At 41.2% G+C, this 27718-nt stretch overlaps 1 protein-coding gene across 3 annotated transcripts in view; it reads right to left on the reverse strand.

The window, feature by feature from the left end:
- slit3 (slit homolog 3 (Drosophila)) overlaps positions 1-27718 on the reverse strand; it is a 242787-nt gene that overhangs the window by 3088 nt on the left and 211981 nt on the right. For all 3 annotated transcript variants that reach the window (XM_071458286.1, XM_071458287.1, XM_071458285.1), the window contains 11 exons: positions 27205-27329; positions 24368-24465; positions 19714-19853; positions 16907-17000; positions 16148-16285; positions 15371-15611; positions 13571-13701; positions 1962-2116; positions 1354-1514; positions 494-651; positions 72-277 (listed from right to left, as the gene is read on the reverse strand). In XM_071458286.1, the coding sequence (XP_071314387.1) occupies positions 72-277; positions 494-651; positions 1354-1514; positions 1962-2116; positions 13571-13701; positions 15371-15611; positions 16148-16285; positions 16907-17000; positions 19714-19853; positions 24368-24465; positions 27205-27329 (1647 nt within the window). The remainder of the gene's footprint in view (positions 1-71; positions 278-493; positions 652-1353; positions 1515-1961; positions 2117-13570; positions 13702-15370; positions 15612-16147; positions 16286-16906; positions 17001-19713; positions 19854-24367; positions 24466-27204; positions 27330-27718) is intronic.

The following is a 27718-nucleotide window of genomic DNA, read 5'->3' on the forward strand; positions in this document are numbered from 1 at the left end:
TGTCAAATCCTGACCTACAGTAATTTCTCTCCTGATTTCCATCATTTCTTTTTATACTGTTTCCATCTTACCTGTGTCACAGGTTGGTCCGGTGTACCCGGGCTGACAGTGGCAGGCCGGCTCTCCTCCCTCTATCACGCGGCACTCCCCGTGTCCGCAGCGCTGCCCCCTGCAGGCCGGAGGCTCCTGTCGTCGATCACAGTACTGACCCTGGTAGCCCTCACGACACTGGCAACTGTAGGACTGACCCTTGGGTGTACACAGACCATGAACACATCTGGAGCAGGAGGAAGAGGACGAACAGAGAGAAGACAGGTTGTAAGAGAAGGTTATGTTGAGTGCAGATGTGTGTCTAAGCAACAAATAGTTGGTCTGTTTTAAACACTTTTTAGAAATCAATAGAAACATTCAAAGACTCTCTTTAACTACATATGTACATGCATGTCTTTCTGAACAAACATCTGCATGTCTGTGTGTGTGTGTGTCTGCCTACCTGTTGTTCTGACAGGAGTTTGGTGTTGTTGACTTGTCGCACAGGGCCCCGCTGCGTCCTGGGGGACAGTCACATGTTACCCCCGTCTCTCCTCCTTCCCTGCACGCCCCCTGTGCACACACACTGCAGGTATGACACCCTGCGAGAATACCATCGCCCTGGTGACAAAATGGGAAAGGTAGAAAATGCAGTCAGAGGAAGTTGAGTTTAATGCCTATACATTTACTTTTACTCATTTGGCAGACGCTTTCATACAAAGCGACTCACAAGTGAGGGACATAACTAAAGCTTTGGTGCAGTAGGAGACCTTGGTATAAGTACAAAGTACTATATCTATTTAGTGCAAGAGCTGGTCAATTTTACGGCTGCTTCTAGCGTGGGAATGAACCTCTTGACACTAATTGACAGCCATGTGCTCCCTCCTCTGACTTTGGCTTTCTCTGATTGGTTCAAAGGGCGAGGTTTGTTCAGAAACTTTGGAACAGAAAATCTCCGCACTGTTGCCAAGCTGTCCAATGAGTCTGGGTCACAGAAGCCTTTGACAGCACCTCTCTAAATTAAGATGTGTTTTGGAGCAGATTCCAACTAAGGAAATATTCGGAAAAGTAACCCACTGGAGATTTAGAGTCTTGCTCTGAACCCAAAAAAACAGCAATTCTGTTGCAGTATTTTGCATTATGACTTTTTCACTTGACATTTCTGTTGAATGTTTGGTCTCTTGCAATACACATACCTTTGTAATATGCTGATAGCTTCAATAACCGGCCACGCTTACAGTTGAAGGGTCTCTACTGTAGTACACTCTACAGTCATAAAACAATAACCCTGTTTGCCCGAAACATATTTTTCCTTGTGATTACCTTGCTCTCGACTCCTTGTGGTCGTCCTCCTCCCGTGGCTCTGTGACTCAAATCTTGAGGCTCCCCATTGATTCGGACATTGTGGATGCAGCCATTAAAAGCCTGAGGAGAGCGTTCAGGACCTGGACGTAGACCTGAGGCCACCACCTGGGAAGGTACACCTGAGAAATGGAGAACAAGACAATTTGGGAAAAGAAGAATGAAAGAAGACAAATTAGAGTTGAGAAAAGGGACGAGATGAGATGAAAGAATAGGAAGAAAATTAAGAAACCAGAGAAATAGAAAAGTAAAGTGAAAGGAGGATTGCTTGATGAATATTCTTCACTTGTCTGGTGTCTGGTTTTCATTCTTGGTTGATTATTACAATAAGATACAATGTTTCAACAACAATACCACATCAGAGCTCTCACTATTGCACAATAACATCATGTTTCTTTGTAATACTTGAGAAAAACATTGAATGAAACAAAATAAATCTGGATGTTCAGTACATATGTTTACTAAAGCATGAATTCATATTCATATTCATATTCATAACATATATTCATATATGTTTCTGTGTGTGTGTGTGTGTGTGTGTGTGTGTGTGTGTGTGTGCGTGCGCGTACCTCCGATGTACAGCTGAGTGTTGTGGTCGACTGATGGCTGGCGTGCTAGCTTGCCCAGGCTCTTGGGGGCTCCGTTATCCACCACCAGGCTCAGTGACCGGTTCTGAATCAACAGCTCGACCGAGTGGAAGAGCCCATCATTCACCGACTCCACGCTGTTACAAACATACAGACACAAGGAAAAAAAAAGGGAGGAGACATTTTCAGTATGGTTTCTATTACTGCTGAATTCTACACCAGTCAGAAGAATTAGTGAGGGAAAAACATGATAGAGCAAATTGAAAATGCCAGACACAAAGCAGACACCAAACATTTTCGAGTCAAACATTTCTTTTCTTTGTTTTGTTGTGTTTGCAAATCGACCAAACTAAATGAAAAAGAAATTAGGGAAATCTGGCTGAAATGTAATTCTCAGACATAAAACAGACTGATTGCATCCTCAATGCAGTTTTCTTTTGGAAGGGATTAAAATATGCCCTTGATCTAGGCCATGGTTTCCTAACATGGGGGTTGAGGCCCAGAAAGGATCCCCACACAGCACACGGATTTGCTTATTCTGATGGGCTTGTGCCTTGGGGTGAGACTAAATTGATACAATTTAATGGTCAGAGTCAGTCAGTTTAGACCCTTATGTTAGAGAAAGAAGCTTTGTTACAAGAGCTCTGATATTTCTGGGGGGAAATAATTGTTTCCACTGAAGAGGAGCCTGTAATGAACCAGGATCATGACCTTTTGCACCATGTCTGACCCTGGGAACAGTGTGTGTGTGTGTTTGTGTATAAGAGTGTGTGTCTGAGATTTCCCACTAAGTGGTTTTTGCTGGAGGGGAGACAGACAGCTATAGAGACAGTGGTTTGGCTCAGCCAAAAGAGGGAGAGAGAGCAAGAGTGAGAGACTGAGCGGGAAAGAGAGGTAGATGGTGGGGTGGTAAAGTTGACTGTGCCTCCGTTCACCCGAGTTCTTCCTTCCTCGAACCCGGAGAGAACAAGCAGAACATCAAAAACACAAAAGAACAAGTGAAGCCACTCTTTCTGTTGGTGGTCTGCTCCAGACTCCTGCAGCTAAACATTAAGACAATACATCCCTTTGTCTGCAGCCGCTCATTGGTTAACTAGCAAAGGAGCCACAAGTCCACTTTGATTGACAGGTGTTTATAGAGCATTCAGATTACAGTGATGTTGAATGAACAGCCGATGGAGCAGGGTTGTGAGCTCTTTAGACGGGCCAGTGTGACTTTTAATAGAAAATGCTGATCATACAAAAAGGCAGAAAGGAGAGGGAAATAAATATGATTAGTGATTAGTGAAGTGATGGAGCAAAATATTATAATTGAGATGATATAGAAGTAGAACAATAGAAGCAGACTAATAGGAGGATGGAGATGGGACAGAAAAAATAAAAACGAATGAGGAAAAGGGAAGAGGAAGCACTGATTATAAAAGAAATGATAAAAAACTGAAAAACAAAGAGCAAGAACATATTAATGGATATTACAAAGAATCAAGATGAAGTTATTGATTCACTTTGTATTGTCTTTATTCACATGTACAAAAAATATGGATAAAAGTTTAAAAACAAAACTTTGGAATTACGTTATGACCTGAAAATGCAAATCTTAAATTTGGATGAATGCACTGTTAGGATAGACTAGAATTGTGGTTGTATACCTCTGCCAGCCAGTCAAGTTGCAGTTTACATCCATAGTGGTCCAGTATTTAGTGTATTTTGCCATAATTTGTGCAGGAATTCTTGAGTTATGGCCAAAAACATGTTTTGTGAGACCTTTGATCAACAAATTCTAATCAGTTCACCCTTGTTTGTGCCAAACTTAGAGAAATTCCCTCGAGGTGTTACTGAGATATTGTGTTCATAAGACGGTGGCGGACGGACGAACAGGCCAAAAACATTATGCCTGCGGGCCATGGCTGTCACAAGCACAAAGGCATGATGAGTAACAAAGCCATTTGTGCAATCAACAATGGCAAAAAACATACTGTTCTTCTGGACATCGGTCTCATTCGGCATTTAGCTGGTGGTTTCTAAAATTAGAGCTGCTGCTTCACTGTAGACCCAACACAGACACATACATGGTTTCCATTAGGAGCCATGTAATTTAATAATAGTCTCAAACAGGCCTGCTGCAACCAAGCAAAATGATGGTCTGCTAGTCTGAAAGATTAGTACTCTACCTCATCCCTCTCTTTTCCTGTCTTTACTTTGTATGCCCACTCTTGCTTTCCTTTATCTTTTTTCCATACATCTACTATCCTACTCTTCTGTTTTTTCTCCACTCCCTCCTGCTTATCTTCTTTCTCCTCCCTGATTTCTCCTCATCTCTCCCTTTTGCTCTGCTCTGCCCTCCTTTCCCTCCCTAACATTATTCAACAGTCATTTCTACTTCTTTTCCTCCTCTAAAGCTTCTCCACTTTCATTCAAGAAGCTCTTCATCCTCTTTTGAATTTGTTCAAGTGTCTGGAAAGTTAAATCAAACAAGCAGCTCTCACAGCCGAAGACATTCTCAAATTGATTTTTTGCACAGGTTTGAACTTCACACACTCATTTTGACACATCGCACAGGCACTCGCACTCACACACACACACACACACACACACACACACACACATGCACACACACACAAAGCCTGAGCCCTGAACCTGCTGTGAGGATAAAGCTCCACCAGGTGGCAGTAGATGACTAAGGGTCAGTGTTTCCAAGTCCGAGCAGCAGGCAGCCCTGCAGGCGAATGTGTGTGTGTGTGTGTGTGTGTGTGTGTGTGTGTGTGTGTGTGTGTGTGTGTGTGTTTGACTTTTGCCAACATCAGACTTCATAAGTGTTTTAACAAGTGGATGTTTTCCAGAACCTGACGTGCACGTGTGTTTGGATGTTTGTGAGTCAAATCAAAAATATATAAATACAGTCATAAAAATACATAAGTCCTTCATCAGCACCTGTGAGAATTTATATATTTGTGTTATAGCTTTGTGTGAAGCATTTCCATTTTTTTTTCGATGAATATATATTGTCTGTGTGTGTGTGCATGTGCAAAGTGTGTCTATGAGGCTCTTTGAAGTTGGGCATGTTGGCACAGTGTATCAGTAAAAAAACATCCCATTATGGAATTCAATAAAAACAAACACACAGCCGTGGCAGATTTCAACTGCCCCTCTCTCTTACAATCACTGCGTTTGCCCAAACCCACAAGGGACGTCAATTTCCTGTCAGTCCAGAATCAAATACACCCTGAAGGAGCACATACACACACAAATAAACTGAAAAAGAACTTCCTAAAACCAAAAACTAGCTTTTTTCATATAAATGAATCAAATACAAACCCAGAAGTAATTACTGGTCGTTGACTTTATCTCAAACTGAAAAAAAAATATTTGGATTAGAAACAACTGTGCAGATCCACTTACACTGCTAAATCTAATTAGGCACTGCTATCATTTACATACAATGTTTCTAAACCACTTTTGCAGCCTGTGTGTATGTGCATGTATGAAAGTATCTGACAGTGAACCTTGTGTGTTTGTGAATGTGTATTTTTTTTTTTGTTATGTGTTTTTTACATATATGTGTGCGTTTGTCTATATGTACACGTGTACATGCATGGGCAGTCTTTAGTGTCTGCATGTTAGGGTCAGTTTTGTAGCTATTTATTGTTTGTGAGTCTGCATGTGTGTGTGTGTGTGTGTATGCTTCTATGTGTGCATGTACAGTATGTGCATGCATGTGTGTGTGTGTTTAGCAGCCCAATCTGATTAAAATGATGTTCTGCAGACAGGAATCCCAGTCCCATATTGCCGTGGTAACCTCAATTAGTCATTGCTGAGACGGCAGCTGCTGAACAGCAAGCCCCTCCACTGTTTTCTTTCTTTTTTCAGCTTTCATTAAACCAGGCTGGCCAGTTCAAATGAAATTTGTACTTTTCAGGAGTGGATTCGTAGCGTTTTGATCCAAGGTTTCAGGAAAGAGAGCTCGTTGTTTCAGGCCTATAAAGTTTCAGTATTAGAATGTTTGAGTTGTCTCTGAGTGCTTTAAACCTATAATGTTCAAGGATTGTCTGTCTGTTTAAACCACAGCCCTGTGGTTTCTGAGAGCCAGATCCAGGTCAGACACTCAGTCAGTCACTTTACTCATCTAAATCTGGGCACAAAATCATTTGTAAGATCTCTATCCAAGCAGAAACCGGAGATAAATGTGGTATAATTGTGACAATCAAAGTATAAATAAATATACATATCATAGCTGTAGAGCTTTACATGACTTCCCATCTTGGACGGGATGCAAGATGGGATGCCACACATTAGGGGAAAATACAGCTGAGCTCATTTATTAGTGTGTATGGAGTGTGCCAGTGACACATGTAATACCCTACATATATGTGGAGTGGATGCAATAAAAGGGGCACCTGCTCTACAAAATACTGAAACTTAGATTCATTTTTTCCCAGCATTATTTTGGACAGGAGCGTGCAGCTCATGTGTAGGTTCACACTAGCAATCAGATCTCATCCCTCTCAGCACAGGCATCTCAGCCAACAAGGATCATCATTTTCAGGCCATGATCCCTCACCGGCTTCCCACCAGCAACCAGTTGCATACAACATAAGCACAGCAGCTGAGAATGGAGAGTTTTTGGTGTTTTATTCCTCTATAAAAATAACCGTTGCTCCGCCTTTTGTAGATGTGATAGTAAAGTTTGTTTGGTGCAATATTTTTATTATTTACTTCTGTGTTTCTTCCAGAATTTACATAAGAATAAAAAAAATACAAAACTGATATTATTCCTGAATATTTATTCAGTTAAGTTATGTTGCATTACTTAATTTGTACATAAACTCACATAATGTTAAATGTGGCGAAACACAAAGGGTTTACTTTGCTTCTCTCTTCTCTTCCTCTCTCCATTCTTTCCAATACTCTCTGCATCCATTCCCATCTTCCTCTGTCCAATCATCCATCATCATCCCCCCATACCCTACATCTGTCTTTTCTCTGTTTCCTCTCTGTCCACTTATCCATCTGCCCATCCATTGCGTCCACTGCCTCCGCCTTTCTTTATCATCCTTTTCCCCTTTCATGTACCCATCCATCCCTGCATCCCTCCCTCTGTCACTCGCTGATGAATAACAGTAGATGTGCTCTCTTTGACCCAATGGGAGATTAGTGTGGCATTTAGTAAAGGGCAGCACATTAATACACAACAAACACCCACACACAAACACACACACACACACACAAAGACGCACACACGCACACACATGTTCATTCAATCCTGGGCATGCATAACCTTTCATGTGTTGCTAATAAGGGCACAGTGATGGACTTGTATTGTCACTCTCTCTCCATTCTCCTCCTTCTATATACAAATCTATGTGTGTGTATAGATGTAGGTGTGTAGGTATATCCATATACTTTTACTGTGTATCTTCTGCATGTGTGTGTATTTTCATGTACAACACAGTATGCAAGTATGCACGTGTGTACCTGGGTCTAGATGTTTAAGTTGCAGACCCTCTCCTTGTCTTGCTCCACGACTCTCTTTTATGGTGCAGACTTAAAGGTACCATAACGTACCCTTTGCCTCTGACAGTGCTACAGAGCAGTTTTTATATTTGGGTGCATACTTGGGAGACACAACACACACTGTTGCCAATGGTTTCACACTATTCCAGTGATCTACAGGTGGCGGTAATGTGCTAAGAAATGCAACAATGCACTAACAAGAGCATCTCGGTATATCCATAGAGAACCTTTGACCAAATCTCTTAGATATAGGTATCCAACAATCAAAACCTCACACACAATCAAATTTGTATGTCAAAGCCAAATTTTAACTGTTACAACTGAGGCGACTCATTAATTTTTACCAGCATTAGTTTTACTTTAGTGTGTATTGGTTTGGCCACATCTGCTACATTTCAGCTCATTGTGAAAAGCTGAATGCAGTGCCCTGTCTGGCTCTCTGGTTTCTACACAAGATAACCAAACCAGGGATCGCTCAGAAGCATCCCAGGGACTGGCACCATTCCCTGGCTCTCAGTTGTACAACCGCAGTAACTGTATGGACAGTGCCATGTTCGGGATCTGCCAGAAATACTGTGCTCAGATTGTGGTGGTTAAATAGTTACGCCACTCTGGACAGTATCAGTTCAGTGGTGGTAGGATATTCTGCTGTGCTTGCCTAGCCATGCGGTTTGAATCAGTTTACAATGTATTTCCAAATTAGGGCAGATAAGATAGACCATTTGCAATGCTCAGACCCATGCAATCAAAAGATGGCACATACAAAGATACATAGAAGCTTGTGGTAAAATGAGTCCCAGACTTGGAGCTGGGCCCCGTCTTCTTCCAGACTACTAATGCTAAACAAAACATAGAGACAGTGTTTACTTAGTGCTTAGCATTGTGCTCAGACATGATTTGATTCTATGGATCTATGTTTCTTTCTCTCGCTTTCCGTCTTTCATTTTTCTTCATTGCCCAACCTTGTGGACTGTCTTATGCCCCCCCCCCCCCCCACCCCCCTCTGCTGCTTGCCTCTATTTGTATCCTCCAGTGCAAAACTTTGATTATATCTCAATCTTTGATTTCTGCGCAACTGTGCACTTTCTTTGTCCCTGTCTGTCTTCATCTGTCTTTCTTTTACTTTTCTTTTACGTTCTTTCTCCACTTCTCTCAGTATTTCTTACACTCTGTCAGTCGGTCTCCCTACCAGGCGTGGCCTGTGTCAAGTTAACAAGACCAGACAGGGATAATTCCCTGACTCACTCTGTGGTTTACTTTTCCCCTCTGCTCTTCCCCCTCTTTCACTCCATCCCTCTGTCATCCCTCACTCCTCTCTCATCCATCCTGCCATTCAACCGTGTCTCATGGTCTTTTCATTTCGGCTGCGTCTATCCATCTGTTTTACCTCTCCCATTTTCTCCTCTGGCGGTCAACCTATTCTACCCAGTTATCTCTTTATCATGTTGTATGCTATTTCATTCATGTCCTCTGTTCAGCCTCAGTCTATCCATCTATCCTTCTCACTATCTCTCTATTTATGTCTGTCTCTTTATTGATCACTGTCTTTCTGTGCATCCATACAATCCTTTGCCTATCCTCTTCTCTCTCCTCCTCAACCTTTTCAACCCAGTCTCCACCCCTTCCCATCTGTGCCAGTGTCTAATTAGATTCGCCCCACCATTTCCATTCTTTCATTCTGTCCTTCCTTCCTCTCAAACCATCCCTTCCTCTTGTCCTCTTCTTGCCTTTCACCATGTGTCATGTATTGTGAACAGCAATATTCTGGTTAAGGTCATATTTGGGATAAGTGGTTTCTACACATCTACCCACCCAGATTACAAACCAACCTCATCTGTGAGAGGAAACAGAATCTCACCACAGAAATGGAAAGTGCACAGACTACAAATATCTACAGCAAACTAGACTCACTCGACAGGGTGGCAAGCTGTTTTTATGACCAATAAAACTCTCTTTCTACCCAGATGATAGGTGATTAAGTAGGTCATAGTCTCCAGCAGGTCCAGGTCTGCAGCTCCACCCTGACCATGAGGGGGGTCAGCTGTAGGGGGGTAGGGGAAAAAAAGTTCACCTACATGGTTCAATACTGCATCACCGCATTGTTATTATAATTAGGCTGTTTGTATGTATCAGTTTATCAGACGTCAACAAAGATGCAATGCTACACCATACTGAATAACCACAACTTATGGAGGCAGATGAACACAGTCAGTTTCTATGAGGACATCCAACAGCAGAGGCATACCTGTAAATTAGAAAATCTCAAACAGTGCGGAATACTTTCATCACATTACAACACTAGTAAGATCAGTACAAGTGAACAACGCTCTGAAGCCTGTGATGAAGACACCAGTTCAATACTGTTTGCATCCAGATGGGACACTGATTGCATGGTTGATGCAGTCCACTTGCAGCCCAAAATCGAAGACCATGTGTTGACAAACATGCAAATGTAGACACTAAATGTGGTAGAAACAGAATAACAGAATAATTTACAATGCATGCTCATTAAAATGTGGATGTGATTTTAAATACACATTCTAAAACTATACATACAAAATGCAAGGGTTTAAATTAATCATAACTAATATATGCGTTGCAGAAACGGTCTTGCGCTTGATTTCCATATATTGTGGCTTCAATTTTCTTCTCCTTCCACAGCTACTTGCAGGCTTTGTAATATGAGGTAACGTCCTAATCCTCAAGTCAAATTTGTTATGAGCAGACTGCATATTATCATCAGATGCCGTAAGGCTACCACTACCTCTGCCTTTTTCTGTGACCTTGTCTCTTTCCACAGGGACAACAGAACAGAGCAGAGCCAAAACCACAAAGTCAGACTTCACATGCTAAGAAAATCACTGATTAAAAATATATAGAAAGACGAAAGGAGAGTGAATGAGAAAGCAATAAACTCTCTCCCTCATTTCTCCTCCTTCTTCCCTCCTTCTCTCTGTCCTGTCTCACTTTTTCTCCAGCCTTCTTCTCTCCCTTAATTCATTCAATTATACTAGCATCTGTCTTTCTCCCTCTCTCCTCCCTTCCTTAATTCACAATTGGCATTATTACACTCACTGCTGTGATCATTCAAAAGTAGTAAAAAAAAACCATTTTCAATATTTATATAATTCTTCAAAATAAATGTTCATACCTTGGTATAGTAAGAATAGAAATGCATCCTTGGTGAAGATGATTGGAAGCCTCTGTCTCACACCATGGTATTGTCAGTGCTCTTGTTTCTCAATATTGGCACCAAATTCCCCTGAAACTCGTCTGTTTCCTGTCGCAATTAATAGTTTTGCTTTTTCAGGTTGAAGGCTTTTTTTGTTCCTTTTCATGCTGAACCACGTGTTGGAAGTTATTTTTCCATCAGCCTTTAACACCTTCCATTATCTGCCACTGCAAGACATTCTGGAAACTTTAGCTGTATTTGGACTGGCAGCGCACTGCCCTCTCCCTGCCTTGTGCAATAAACCTGTCTCTTTTTTGACGTGAGGTGCTACAGCAGCGTAGATGCCTTTGATGCCTTATGTGACTGTACCTGTCTTCCTTCCACACCAACAGCTGGCCAGTCATCTAGCCAATAGTCTTTTTGGTTATTGGTATATATCCAAATGAATGTAGTATTGAATTACTGCTGCTGATTAATGCAAGTCGTATAGTACATGTTATACATTGTATTCAACTGACTGCACTCTTGTCTGTGCTCATGTTACTTATCATATTGACTCTTGTGTCATATATCCCTCTCACATCTCTGTCTTTCTGCTACAGACAGTGTAGACAGAGAAGCAGACAGAATCAATAGCAGCCAATCACCACTAGACAAAGGTGGACATGGGCCCTCTCTCTCTCGCTCTCTCTCTCTTTCTCACTGTCTACTTCAACGCAAAGTCAGGCAATTTTTTCCATCTCTTTTTATTCTTTTGCTCCTTTGTTTTTGCTGTATCATACACCTTCACTTCTCCTCATGACCTCTTTCCATTCACCCTTCAGTCAGTTTTGCATGCTCCACTAAAATGACAAGGACAGAGAGAGTCATCAGGTTTTACGTACAGGCAGAAACACTATGATTATAAATACTGCATACTGATACATGGTATGCTGTGAATGTGTACTATTTTCTAAAGCTTTTAAAGGACCTGTTTGTAACTGTGGATTTGCCACATAGCCAATGTTGGCATTAACAGTTGTTTACTTGCCTCTCTTGCCGGGAGCTTCAGCCATCATTGCGTTTACAATATAATATACTATATTACTATAATAATATCTCCTGTGCAGCTCTACTTCTTCAGTGCAGACTGAACGCTACAGTGACTCGGTATCGGAAAGTGCTGAGATGGACCGAGCAGGCCGGAGCTAGCTGGGTAGCATGCTAACGTTAGTAGAAGAAGAGAGACGTGACAGAAATAGAAGCAAAACACGAGTTAGCACTGGTGTTTCCACCTCTGGAGACAGCACATGGCGAGTGAAGGAAGGAAGTTCTCACTAGAAACAGTGAATGTTCATAGAGGTTTGTGAGCTGTGTTTTACTTAGAGTGGTCTCCTGTGGGCTGAGAGAAGTCCATGAACCCTTTGGCTCATGAATCAGTTAAAAAGCTTTCTCAACAACAACAGAAAGTTTATTTGAAAATGAGTCTCTATAGTCATCTTATGAAAAAGGCAACATTTGGGTGATTTGAGATTTTCATCAGACAGGGACATCTGTTCTGACAGACAACTGGATTGGATGTTGAGTTGTCTAAAGTACAAATAAAAACATTAAAAACCTGCATAATTTGTCACAGCATTACCACGACAGCATTAATAATTCATTAATTGCGGAATGTTACAGGTCCATCTCAGAAGACTCCTGCAATCATTATAGAGGATGCATATTTGACCATACTGGGTTTTGACTCTACCTACTGTTTAAATTCTGCTTTCCCTCTTGTTTTAAGACAATACAATGACCTTAATATCTGAAAACTGAATAAGAAAACAATTTGGTCATGTCATTAATGATGAAATTCAATATCCATCAGGTGTTGTTATTATTTTGCATTTTTTTCACATACTGTATGGTCATTATAATGGAAGTTTATATTGGTCTTTTCTGTTTGTTTGCCAAGCAAAATGCTGCACTATGTCTGCCTATGTTGCCTAAATGGTTCGTCCTACAAGGGACAACTAAAAACTTTTTAATAAATTAATTACCATCCCTGTTTCCACAGCTTACAACGGAATATCCATTACTATTAAAGTGTGAATGTAGTTTATTATATAATATCCAAGTGACTACCCCACTGAATGAGGGCTTTTGTTTCAACTGCTTGAGGTTTTACCTTGAGAGACTTTTGTTAGGTTTCTGTCTAGTCCAGATTGTAAAGGAATTTTTCTGAGTTCATGTTTGTTTATAGAGGGAAGTGCACAGATATGGATCTGAAACTGTGTGCGTGTGTTTGACTGTGTGTGAGAAAGAAAATGCTGGTGAATATGTGTACACATGGCCAAATCAGCACCTACTAAAAAGTACTGTATGTAGAAACCTGGCAGCCTCTGAAACTTTAGTTGTAGTCATCCTTTTTGTATTCTTAGTACCTTTAACCTCGAGCCTTTGTAACATTTGAATATTATAAATGTTATATAGTAAAGTAGCATCATTCAATGGATACAATTAAGTAATTTAAAACATATGTCTGTGTGTGTGAATGAAGGTGTTGGCTTTTTGTAACCTTCAACCCATGTTGAACCTGAGCAGTAACTGAATTCTGTAGTACTTTCTGCATCCTTTAGTGGGGTGTGGGTGTATGTGGTTTTTGATTTTTTGAGTGCACTTAGACTACCTTGAACCTCTGTATAATTTGAATCCAATGCAAAACATAACTTTAATTTAACTTTGTGTAAATAAATAACTTGTAAGTCAGAATAAATTAATGAATGTGTAAGAATGAATGTGTGGTTTTTGACCTTTAAAGAACCTGACCTTCAGCTTAATATACTGAGTGTAGATTTGGGAAATCATCATTTAATGAAGACACAAAAAAAGTGAGAGAATACTTTTATCTGTGTGTGTGTGTGTATGTGTGTGTGTGTCCTACCTATACACAGTGGTTGGTGGGTAGTTGGCAATGTCGTAGATGAGACGTATGTGTCCCTGGTAAAGCTCCAGTGCCAGGGGGTCGTGATCCTCCTTATACAATAAAATACCGTTGTCTTTATCTGTAGCCACCTAGAGACACAAAGAAGTTGGAGAAAGAAGTAAGACAAAAATATTTTAAGACAATACTCATAGGTGAAATATCATTCATCAGGACATTGAAGTAACTGAGGCAGTACAGAAGACATAAAAATATAAATTGTGGAATTAGACAAATAGGAACTGGTAATGTACACAGTTTATTTAATCTTGTTACTTTAAATGTCTAATTTATTCATAGGCAGTTTCACATGCAGATACAGATGGACCACATAAATAATGAGTAAAACTAATTCATACAAATGAAGCTAATAAGGACACAAGTGAATCCAGTTGTAAATGCTGATTTTAAACACAGATTATAATGTTTGTTAATAATCTCGGCTGCTGTTATGTTTCTGAAAGCCATGAAGCTTCACCACAACACCTTCCTTTTTGTACTGTATTTTATTTTTTAAGCTTTAAAACCTGGTGACATGTTCTGACTATCACCGTCACTCCACTTCTTTACCAATGCTTGTTTTAGCATTGTGATAATCCACTCAGATTGTTTGCCCTCACATTTCTGCAACCTACATTACTGGCAACGAGTAAATCAAATAGAAATGACTTTTAATTCAAGATTGAATGTCACAGCATCAAGCCGCTAAAGGAGTATAAGAAAATGAGGAGAAAATGTAAATTCCACCACACACGTCCCAAAACGAGGTCACTCACGCCTCCCACACAGACACACTTGACATGTCACACTTGCTCGCGTGCTCTGCTAAGCGCTAACTAACTAGCGAGTGGAAATGGGGCCAAGGGGCCAAGCACTTAACACTCTGGCTTCAATGGAGCATAGCCAAGTCAACACCTGCTAACAAGCTGCTGGAGAAAAGACAGCGAGAGAGACCAAGAGAAGAAGAGGAGGGAGAGATGTAGAGAACAAGAGAGAGAGAGGGGGAGAGAGAAGGGGGATGGAAGGAGAGAGTGAGATGTAGGAAAGTGGGTGAAGAGAGAAGTGGGATGCAGACTGAAAGAAAAGAAAAAAAAAGTGTGAAAGAGAAAGACAAAAAACATACAGTGATTTATGAAGTGCTGTGGCCCTTTCATTCTTTTTTCATTTTCTCTCTCTTGCCTCTGAGTCAGGGCCTCTTGGTAGAGTTTTAAGAGCCTTGGCACTGACATTGAAAGCTCCTGGCAGGAACGCAGAAACACACACACACACACACACTCACATGGATCCAAACAGGTGGTAAATATCAATTAGACTGCCCTCCTTTTCCTGTTTCTCTTTCACCCACTTACATTCTCATTTCCAAAAAGGAGAAGAAAATACATCTCTATTAGGACATGACTCTCAGATGTCCAAAGTATATAGTCTGTGTGAATGAGCATGTGTGTGTAAGTGTGTGTGTGTCTGTGTGCATAGGCACAACTGCTCAGTGTAACATGGAAACAGAGGGTGTAGCAGATGTTTACTTTGCTTCGTCGGCACTAAGTTGTGCAACTCTACAGGCTTGATTGGAGCAACTCACAGCTCTATTTCAAGCAGCCCAAAAATGTTTTCCATGTAGCACAGCAGAATATGGCTTAACACACTACATACAATCATGCTTTTTATTCTTAGGGTAAAGCAGGACACGGTTTAGACACAATGCTTCAAGTTTCTATAAAGTCCTGCGTGACTACTGGATTTCTAAAACTTGGTCGACCATACCTGTAGTGAAATATGAGCGGTGGGGCGAAGCTTCGTGCCTGGCAGCTCCACATACCCATCGCGACCCAGGAAGTGAACGGTGGCCATCTTGTCACATTTGTTACCGTAGAAACCGGGCAGGCAGCGGCAGACGGGCTCCCCAGCAACCACCAGGCACTGGGCGCTGTTCTGGCAATCTGATTGGTCGCAGGGGCTGGTCTGCAGCAAGATCATTGGCGGAGGGTTCTCGCAGAACAGCCCGCTGAGGGGGGAGTAGATTAAACAGAAGATAACTTATTCATAGAGCTTTAATGGGGTGATTTGTTGTGTCAGTATCTTCTAATAAAAGTTGTTCGGTACTTATTCGGCATTTTGCCTCTTTGCGTTACACTGGGAGGTTGCATGGTTGAAGGTGGAAAGGTAATATTCCTGAAGGAAATTGATAAGCAGCATGATATGGCAGATTAGACACATCTACTTCTGTCTCCTTTTCCTTTGTTTCCTGCATACCTACCACTTCCTCTCTCTGTCTCTTTCTCTCTCTGTCCCTTGTGATGAATTTGTTTCTCCCTTGCCAACAGTCTCCGCTATAATTAACCACATGGAGCTTCATCTGCTGCACACACACACACACAAACACACACATCCACAGAATAGGTCTAGACAGTCAAGTGTCTGATTATGAAGCACCATCTGCATCTCCTCCCAGTCTGGACCCGCAGTGTGTGTTACTGTTGAGTGTGTGTGCGTCTGTTCCAGTGATTTGCTGCGGCCATGATTTGTCTCCATCATTCTCACCTGAAACCCTCTTTGCAGACGCAGGTATAGCCGTTGACGGCGTCGACACACTCCGCTCCATGTTGACACTTATTCTCCAGACAGTCATTGTAGTCCTGCTCACAGTGTTGCCCCACATAGCCCGGTAAACACTCGCACCTAGAGTGACATGGAAATATGGATGGGATGACTGTGTGTGTCGGCAACAGGCTTTGCCTCATGATTACAGCTGTTTTTACCGAGGTTACAGGTTTCAGTCCTGTTCGGTAACATCTGTTCCCTGCTGAAGTGCTCCTGAGCAGAACCCCAAACCTTTGGATAGGCTTAATTTTGAATGTGTACATACAAAATATCTTATTAGATAGACAGTTTATAAAACCTCTTTAAACTTATACAAACCAAATGTAATACAAGCTGCTAGTGTTGCTAAACTGATGGAGAAATTGTAGATTCATTAAAGAATCAGACATATAACAAATTTAACAAATGTTAATCATACAATGCTTGTGGGAGAAGCATTTCTGTGTAAAGTACATAGTCAAAATGATTTGTGTTAAAGCGTATCACAAACAGTGTTTCTTGTAAACGCCAGTACTGACGTGTTTATGTGTGTCTGTCTTGATGTGTATTTGTCTGAGGCCAGCAAATGTTTAACGATGATCACTCAGTTTCCCTTTAGTTCAAAAAAGTCAGCTTTTAACTTTTTGACCTTACTGTCACTTTCAATGACGTGACCTCTGACCCCTTTAAGCGCCGACCTCCTGAGAAGCTGTCACTCACCTGTAACTGCGGCCAACATGGACGCACTTTGAGTCATGCTGACAGGGGTCGAAACCATGGAGACAAGGGTCAACCACCTCCTCACAGAGGTCCCCTGGTGATAGAGTGAGAGAAATATATTTCTTTAGATTGAAAAGTTTATCACGTGGAGCTAAAACAGCGGGTGTATGTGTGTGTTTTGGCCTGGTCTCCAACCGGGTGAACTTGTCCATGAAGAAAAGGAAACACAGCTGAAAACTTACCACTGGTGTGTCAGATTTTCAGAGTAAGAGTAAAGAAAAACAAACTAATGAGGAAAAATAGTCTTTTCACATGAAAGAGATGAAAATGGAACGAGGAGTGGAAAAAGATGATTTATATGTGTCTATCTTTTTCAAGGCCTCAGATAATGTACAGTGGACACACACACACACACACACACACACACGCACACACATAGGGAATAGCATTATCAGCTTTTTCTCAAAGCTGATGGAGAAGCAGGTTGATAGGCTGTGTAACATGGCTACTGTCAAAAGATGTACATGTACACACACACAAACACACACATGCTGAAAGGTTGAGAGGGTTAACAGTGTGTGTAAAAGCTCTGGCTGAAGTTGGTCATATGAAGGCAGAGGAGATTGAGAAAGGTCAAACACATTTCCATTGCTCTCTGCCTGCTTTAATCTAATCCTACTGCCTCACTCCCCCCTCGTCTCACTCCACCACCTTCACATCAAGTCACTCTCACACACATGTTGTTCTGAGCTACACTTTACTCCTGCTGCTGCTGGAAATCGAGTCTCGAGCTCTTTGAGCTGCTCCAAATGTAGAAAACAATTGAGTGATTTTTAAGTAACTTCAAGTGGTCCAACCCTCACTGCATGCAGCGTCTACTGGGCAGGCTGTGGTATTTCACACTTGACACTTAGTAAAAGATGCCAACATTAATTTATCAGTGTGAAATTAGCTGTGATACCTTAGTATGATTACCATACACATGAGACCATCGTTGAGGTGATTACTGACGAAGGTAAACTTTCTGGGCCTAATTTACCCACTGGCCTTTAAACTGTAGAAGTTTTACTGTAGCTCAGTCTGTGATGCAGGATCATTGCCCTCTATCTGACTCGTCCCATAAAGCAACACAAGGGATTACCAGACAAACACTGCCAATGTTAATTGTGGCTGAGAGGCCAAACGACCCTGGCAGTCTTTTTTGTTTTGATTAAATAATGATTGTTAATGATGTTTAAGTGCCAGCCAGAACACATGAAAGTTTTGTCACAACTTTATGAGCCCATCAACAGCGTGGGGAAGAGTCTCACTCCAAATTTCAATTTTAGCAAAAAAATCACACACGCAGCGTGATATTTAAATAATATGGGTGATCCCTTGTTTATGGGCAAGCAAGATCATCTTATTATCAATCATACTACACTGGAATATTTACCCCATAATGCATCTGGACAATCCAGAGTAAGATATCTGAATACAACTGAATGGCAAGGTTGTTAGGAAATTTAATAAGGATGTAAATGATCTAAAGAGGAGGATTCCTGGGGAGTTAATTGAGCCCTTGATCTTTTGTGTAGGAACATCTTCTAGTCAAAATGTCCCCATTACTAATACTTCCCATGGCAGTGCATTTCAAACACTAATGACTGAAGTTTCCTGACATGTATTTTCCCTATTTGTGGTCACAGAGGATGAATCCTAATGTTGATTTTCAAGCCAAAATGGGAAACACAAAATACTGTATCTCATAATATAAAAGACAGACTGACATTTCATTTGTTGATCACGTTCAGGCACATGGTCATGACTCTCTCATTTTGGAATGAGACTCCTTTGTGGTAGAAACCTTATATCAGCTGTTTGAAAAGTCTTGTGACCTTAAATCTTAAATTTTTTTCCCCCTCTGGTGCAAATATGACGTGACAATCCTGGTTGCTGAGTTTGGAGAAAGCAGAGCGAAGGACTGTCCTCTTAATGTGACACCTGATGATTACGCCGCGGTTCACTGAGCTGAGTGGAGGTTCAGAGCCAAAGGACCCAGCTGTGTGTGTGTGTGTGTGTGTGTGTGTGTGTGCGTGCTCCAGCTGTATGTGGTAAGGTGGCTGGCAGTGTGTGAGCCTTTTTTATGCCAACAACGATAATGACATAGTGCGTGTGTGGGTGAGTGAGTGTGTGTGTACATTGACTGAGATCCAGTGTCAAAGGGGACCAGCTGTGTGTGTATGTGTGTGTGTGTGTGTGTGTGTGTGTCTTAGAGGACACTGTCACAGATAGAAAAACTTCCCAGTCAGCAGTTTGGCTTCAACTTACTGGACTCCACCAAGTGAGGTCTCGGTCTCTCTCTCTCTCTCTCTCTCTCTCTCTCTCTCTCTCCCCCATGCCATTTCACTCTTTCCCCCTCTCACTGCTTCTGCCCTTTACTGGCCCGTTCTTTACCCTTTTTCCCACTTTGTTTATTTTTCCCATTCCCTCCAGTACACAATCCCTCTGCCATTTTACTGCCATTCGCTCCCTCTCTCTCTTCTGCTCTCTCTCTCTCTCTCTCTCTCTCTCTTGTGATTGCTCTTTCAACCTCCTGTAGGAGCAGTTTCAGGTCACTACAGAGAGTCTGTCCATTACTAACTTACCATCCAGCAAAGTGGAAAATATGATTTTGTATGTGTGGGTATGTGTGTGCAACAGTGCAGGGACTTGGTGACCCTCCCAGACTCTCAGGGGCAAAGACTGAGGGTTTAAGAAACATCTGTAGAGTAGAAATAGATGGTGCACAGTTGATTGTGTGTTTGTGTGTGTGTGTGTGTCTGTACCTATGTAGTTGGGCGGACACACGCAGGTGTAGTTGTTGACTCCATCAATGCAGGTAGAGTTGTTCTCACAGTCGTTGTCTTCACAGTCGTCTGGGTTTATCTCACAACGTTGGCCTTCAAAACCGGGTGGACACACACAGCTGCGCTCACAGAAACAGACACACACACATACAGAAAGTGTGCATCATTAGATGATGACTGGGCTGGATCTGAGCACACACTCATCAACTTACATTCTTCTCTAAGAGCTTTAAAGAAACACTATTTAATCTTTATTCTAGTGTTTCCACCGTTCTGTGCTGGTTCTCACACACCACTGGAGCCAGAGCATGTCTATACTTAGTGTTCCAACAAGAGACACCATCTCATGCCTTATTTTTGGCAGAAATCAAATTTTAACATGGGTGTTCAAAGTTTAAACAACTAGTGGCACACACTAACCCTCCCTGACTATCTTCTCCTGCAGAAGCAGTCGTCCTTTCATACGCAGCCCTTTGATTCTGTCTTTCTCATTAGGTGATGTTTCATTCATGAACATCAGACGTCAAAGTTCAGCTTCTAATAAGGCACAACAAAAACTTTAAATGAAAATCAACCCACCCAGTTCTAAAAAAAAAAAAAAAAAAAATGCTGAGATAAACTTAGTTTGATGCCACTGCTGTTGGACACCGCCCACCCGGGACACTCGAAAGGAATTATCAAAGCCTCCTCCTCTTCCTCCCCTCCATTCATCTTCCTTCCTCCTTTTCCAGCACTCTCTCCTCTTCCCACCCTGCATATCTCAGTCCGGTTAACTCCTCATAATAGATCACACACACAAACACAAACACACACACACACACACACACACACACACACACTATCTTTTGGTAAAGATCAATCCCCTGCACCACACACACACACACACAGAAAATTTGACCATAGCTGTATTCTGCAGCTCCCCACTTTCACACCTCTATATTCTTTAGTTTGTCTCCTTCACTTATCGAGTTCACTTTTCGTGGATGAAAAAGATTTTACAGCAAGGCCATCCTAATATCTACGGTAAGGGAAAAATCATTTTCAGCAAGAGTGAGTGATAATTATCAACCCACACATACACACACACACACACACACACACACACACACACACACACACACACACACACACACACACACACACACACACACACAGATACACTCTACACTTATTTGTAAGACACTCTGTCCTTTCCACTCCTTGCACCTGTGAAACTCCACTGTTATCATCTTTTTTCATCCCTTTTGTTTCAGTCTCATTCTCTCTTTTCTAATCCTGCATTGATGCCACTCAGACTTTTTCACTCTCTCACTCACTGGTTACCCCCACCCTGTATGTCTGCCAGTGTGGAAAGGATAAATCTAAAAGCTGCATTAAATGATTTTTGACCTCTAAGGGCAAACACTAACTCAGCACCTGAGATACAGTGAGCCAGTCACGTTGTTATGGCTTACACATTAGCAAACATGTGGCCTATGTAGTCATTCAACATCCTTTTTGTTCTGTTCTGGTTCATCTCCACCAAATGAGTAGAAAAATATCTGGGTCTTTGCTTCCTAGATGTTTGACTTTCTTTACAAGACAGCTGTTTTTTTGTTTTTTTTTTAGAGTAAATGGTTTTACATGGTTTAGAGTTGATGTGAATATCACTCACTCATTCTACTGTAAGTGTGGGTAAGAGGGCATACAGTTACATTATGTAATTGGATTCAGTATCAGAAATATCAGAAATATTGCAGATTATGCAGATCAGGTTTTAAAATGCACATTACAATGCAACCACATTTCCATCTTTATCAAAACAGGGTTAAAAAAGGTTACGCCTGTTTCATATCTGTGTCTCAATCACTTACCCCTCCATGGAGAGGTGATAACCAACCCTCCTGGCTGCTACATCACACACCTACTCTCTCTGCCCAAAACAAATACTGACTTTGGATGTGGTTTGACTTTCCACTGAAGGACCGTTTTGTTAAATTCAGGGGTTGTTATATTAACAAATAACCATTCTTCTACAATATATGCTGCTACTGGAAAGATAAAAGAAACAGAGGGAAGAAGAGGAATGAAATGAAAGAAAATGTAGGAGTGAAAGAGGAAAAGAGAAAAGACATGGAGGTGTTCATGAGAAACAAAAGACAAAGAAATACAAATGATAGGAGCACCAGCACTGATGGGGTCAGCGAGCCCTGCTCCACCAATCAAATCCCAGTTTTGACATTTAAACTATATAGTTTGACAAATGGCTCCCTGTAAGAATCAAAGGCTAATTGGACTTATTGAACATCCCCAACTGATTATATAACATTAAAATGTCAAAGGGGTCTGGTCTCCCACTCTTTCCGTCTTTCCGTGTCTCTCTCAGAGGGCACAGCTATCTACCTGTGTTGGTATTAACATTAGGAGAAGATCTGTAAAGGGTAAAGAAAGCCCTAATAGCATTACCACGTTAAAGGCCAGACGCATATCAAAGCCTTTCAAAGGGCAAAGGCCTTGTTAAGGGACCGGAGGAGGAAACGTATCTGGTTAAGATATTTATGACAATTGTTTCAATCAGTGTGGCTGTTTGTCAAGAGCCTGGCAAAGGCGGACTTTTTGGAGAGACGCTGATGACACTGTCAGGCACAATCAATGCTGCTGTACACACACAAATATACAGTATGTACTAGTATGAGTAAGTTATTAAATGTGCAGAGTGAATTGTAATATATGTAATACAATTACCAAGGCTGCCTCCTTGGCCATTCAAAGAGTTTTAATAGGTGTAAAATATCAAGTATTGAATGTGGTTTGGCTCAATTTAATGAATAAAAGTGGTGTTTTGTTAAAGGTGCACCAAATTAAAATGCCCTACTACAAACAATCTGTTTTTAATTCATCACATTTCTAAACAATTGGTTACTATTTTGATTACTTTGGTCTGCGGCCTACGACCAGAGTTATGTTTTGCCTCTTATTTCTAGTTTAACTTGGGTGCTCATGTTTTAGTTTCCTGGTCCAAAAGGAATTAGTCATGAGATGATAGGCAACAGGGGAATGCAGTGTTTAATATTAAAAGTCACGGCCAAGAACATTTTAACATTTCTTTCACCAGTCTGCAAAACATTTACAGTATTTCAAGCTGTCAGATTGTGCAAAATTGCAGCAGTAGCCTAGAGGTGTAAGAAATAAGTTGGAGATCTTGGCTCAGCTGGGACTAGATGGGTAGGAAAATCAAATGAGTGATGCTCTGCTCTCCAGTCCCTCAACAACTGCCACTGAGAGGCTCTTGACCCACAGCGTCTCCAGTGAAGCCGCTCTGCAGCCAGGAGTCAAACACTGTGATTGTGTTGGGCAGCTCCCAGGTGTGAATGTGTGAAACTGTATGAATGTGAAGCAGGGGGTTCCTGTGAAGGAGCGAGCTTGTTCTGTGTGCTCTCCCTGGGTAAATACAGATGAATTAATTAAGAGGTCATGCACTTTATGGACCATGGATTTCTACTTCAATTATACATCACCAAAATAAAAGTTATGTGGACTGTAATGCCTGAACTTGTTCATCCTCTGGCAGTAAAAGTATCACTGACTTTCATTATAGACCATCAAAGTTTATTCTTGATCCTATAAACAGCAGTTGATAAAACAATGTCATCTTAGGGTCCTTTTAGTATCTGTTATGGAGCTTTTGATCACATCACATAATATTCTTCAGCAGACTGAGTTTACCTTAGGTGTCATAAAAATCTAGATGTTTAAATGTTCACTTAAAGATTATTTGATGTGATTGGAAGCTGAATGGACCCTGTGGATACTTGATGTCAACACAAAACAGAGATTCAGTAGAAGTATCTGTCCTCGTGCTTTTAGCTATATCAAAGGTTCATTTCAGGATTTTCTTCACAGACAGCTTTTTGTTCATACTTAAAAAAAACACACGATTCTGTGGCTCATATGTGAATCAAACTGTAAAATCTCAGTCAAATGTAGGTAAAACCTGAACTTGGAAAAATTGTGTTGACAGTTTTATGCAAAACCAGTGAGGGAGCACTGATGTGAGTAATGACAGAAGTTTAAAACATCTCTTTGAGCAGCTGAGGAGGTCAGCGAGGGCACGCGGATTTAATGAGCAACCCGGATGGGGCTTCCTCCTTTGAAATGGCCGCTCTCTTCCTGTTTAACCCCCCAACCCCACCCCACAACACACACAAGAAGGAAAACACATCATAAGGTCAAAGTAAGTTGTTATCTTGGGTAATGCATTGTCCAGTGGAGCAAGACTGTCCACTCTAATTACGGTGTCGATATTTCTGGGGGCAGAGTAAAGTTAATTTTTCCTTTAAATGAGAGTACAGGCTAAGTTCTTTAAAATGTCTCCACTAATAGGGAAATTGGGGGGTTGGGGGTAGAAAGGGCAATAAGATTTGACCCACAGCCAAATGGACTTCTTAGAAATGACTCTTTCTTGTTTTATTCTTGTCAGTTGTCTACCATTTACAATGGTAAAATAGTAAAGGAAGTATTAGACACATAGTTTCTAGCATAAGAAGACACACACACACACACACACACACACACACACACACACACACACACACACAAACACAAATTCAATCCTTTCCCAGTGATTTAAGCTGCAATATGCTTTATGTTGTACCTGAAGTGATCTTCATGGCCAGGTTGAATGTGGCAGGTTCCTCCGTTTGAGCAGGGGAAACTAATACAGGCATTGATGGGTATTTCACAGTTTTGACCCTGGAGGAGAGGAGAGGACAAGGCAAGCAAAAGAACTTCATAATAGAATATAAAATATTTTTTTTCCAGACATAATTTCACTATTCAAACAAAGTCAGTTACAGTCCAAGGCGACATTAAAACCACTACCAATACCTTTTTTACACAGTCTCTCTGACTCAACAGTTATGGATCAGCTCACCATTACGTTCTCCTTTTACACTGTCAAACAACAAGCAGTGGAAGTCATAAGCTACTTGTTTATGATGATGAACACTGCTTATGATTACTGATGCTTACTGGTCCTGCCGACCACACTGGAGACATATATTTCATCCCCAGTACCAGCCAGTACCATTGTGTGTGTATTACTTTACATCAAAAGATACTGTTGAAAAGAGCCTCTTACTGCTAAATTATATCCAAATATCACACATATATATATTTTTAAAACAAATATTGCAACCCCTTGGTTTTGTATTTTTTTATTGTCTTACAATATTAAATTACAGTTGAGCAATCAGATGTAAACAGACTGATCACAATTGTTATGAAGAGAATATTTGTCAACCACAAAAGCTGAACTTGCAAAGGACACACAATGTTGCCTGTTTTTTTTTTTGTTTTTTTTACAAAACAGTAAAACAAATTTCTCCACTGTTTTAAGCTGAGACAGTGAAGACGGTTATGATTTATTTTTTTGCACTTGGAATTAATGACCGACTTTCAGTGTTTGGAGCACAGAGTTTTAATAATTTAGCTGTGCTCAAAGAAAATAGCCTGCAGAGAGATAGAGGGTTGAATAAATCTATTCTGGTTGGTTAGTCTAAAAATACAGCGATTTGTCTCTACTTCTTCAACATTTTGCAACTTGTTTTTTTTCTTTCTCTCTCTTCCACTGAATACACACACTCAAAATTATCAATCACAAATATACACAACACACACACAAATGTACAAACACAGTATACAAAAACATGCCACAGCCTCAATCTTTGATTCAGTGTTCTTCTAACCACACCTGTTTTCTGAATAAACAGCTCTCACTGTATCAAGTATCAGAGTCCTACACACACACACACACACACACACACACACACACACACACACACACACACACACACACACACAGAGGACTCCCTCTCAACGTTGAACCCTGCGGCTGTAGTTTTAATTTCAAACCACCAAACCTTTGGCCGCCAACACACCCATTTCCTCTGATCAAAGCCGAGACGAGGACGTTTATTCTTGTTTTCCTTCTCCATCCATCTTCATTATTTCCTTCTCTCATTTCTTTTTTCACTGTAGCTCTTTGTTTACGTTTTATTCACTCTCTCTTTCATTCTGTCTCTCCCTTCTTACACAGCCACCTCTCTCACTTTCTCTCCTGTAGTTTTCCTCAGTCTTCCTTTCTCTTTCTCCTTCTCTCTCTCTCTCACTCTCTCTCTCTCCATCTTTTGTCCTCTGCTGCTCCTTCTTTGATTTCTTTAACACATTTTAATTAATGTTGTCCCAGTGGACGCCGACACAGAAAGAAAAACATACACTAAGATATGCACATGCACAGGCGCCAGCACATGCAGACACACACACACACACACACACACACACACACCAAAGGGTCCCTGTTTCCCAGTCTGTGACCTTGGCAAGTGATGTTTTAATTAAAAGCGAGACTAAGGCTTTGTCCTCCTGTAAATGCCCAAGGGTTATGAGGTGTGTGTGCACATGAGATCCTAGGAGTACCTTTAAAGTGCTTGTACACACACAAACACACACACATATACACAAACACAAGCACATGCACACACAAAAACTCTCATTGAGGCATGAACCCGCTGATCTGTATACACACATGCAAGCGAAAGACAGGGTTAACTCATGTGTACACATACATGCATGACTCTGTGCACACACTCATATATTCCACACACAGTCCTCCGATGCAAAGCGCCCTCTCAGTAGTAGATTTGCATGTCTTTCCTAATGCAGAGGTCTTGACAATTATTACACCCTTTGTCTTTTGATCAGTCAATACCTCCAGTGCAGCCAGCTGGTTCTCTATTGATGAACAGATAGGTACATTATGCATGCAAGGCCAAAGCTAAGCCTGATAATACTGCTAATACCACAGGCTTATGCAGCATGGCTATCCATCTTCACACACACACAGCTAGTTCCAGAAAAAGTTTCATTTTCTTTCAGAGGCTTTAAAACACTGAAGAACCGCTGAATAAATGTTGGTTAACTGACAGTGCAGGTAGCTGTTACTGCAGAAAAGGGTACGGCAGCGTGGTCAGGGCTGATGGGCTGATTTCTACTGCTTCCATACCTGCTGGAAAATATTTTCATTCTTCATGAGCCACTTTGAAAAAGTGTCTAAGAAACGGCAAAGAGGGTGGCAGAGCTGATTCACATAACAACCAAGATTGACCGCAGCAGTAAATAAGAAAGAGAGCCAATATAAACGTGCATGGGACCATAACGGAGAACACATGTAGAGTTTAATCAAACTGACATGTTTAAATACCCATTTACTAACAAGAGGTAATTACATTTTTAATTACATGTTTTAAAGGAAATATTGATTGCCACACTTACAGTTTCACTGCAATATCTTTAAGATTTTGTGAATTCTAGTGCTTTTGAGATTGAGAGGTAACAGTGGCTCCTACTGTAGCTTAAAAAGTTTGCTAAGCCCAGAATGCTACCTCAGGTGACCTCCAAAGTGTCTCCTCCTGCTGCTATCTAGTGTCTCACCTTGAATCCATATGGACAGGTGCAGTGGTAAGATCCAGTGGTATCAGAGACACAGGTACCGTTGTTTTGGCACGGTGCTGCCAGGCAGGGGGCGCACTTTGACATCAGGCTGATATCTACAGGACCTGAGAGAGATTGACAGAAACAAACAGAAGCAGAAGCAGACGAGAGATGAAGGAGAATGTGGGGAAATGGAGGGATACAGATAAGAAGGGAGCAAAGGAGTGGAAAAGACACATATTTACTCATGTTGTGCTTATATACCTAATTTGATGGATGGTGTGCTGAGAAAAGGCCTCAAAGGATAAGAAAATAAAAGCTTAGGAAAGCAGTAAATGTATTTTGTGTCAGAGGCCAGGGCATGTAGAGGTGATGATGTGAGGTACCTCAAAAAAGAGTTTGATTTTAGAGTCACTATCCACTCCATACTCTTCCTTTACACCAGAAAAGCTGCTCCAACAATTTGTCTGTGTGTTAGAGTTTCATTGTACATCTTTCTCTAGTGCGTTCTCCC

Source organism: Trachinotus anak, unplaced genomic scaffold, assembly GCF_046630095.1.
Source record: "Trachinotus anak isolate AG129_WGS33_773 ecotype Australia unplaced genomic scaffold, CSIRO_AGI_Tana_v1 ptg000021l, whole genome shotgun sequence".
Lineage (NCBI taxonomy): Eukaryota > Metazoa > Chordata > Actinopteri > Carangiformes > Carangidae > Trachinotus > Trachinotus anak.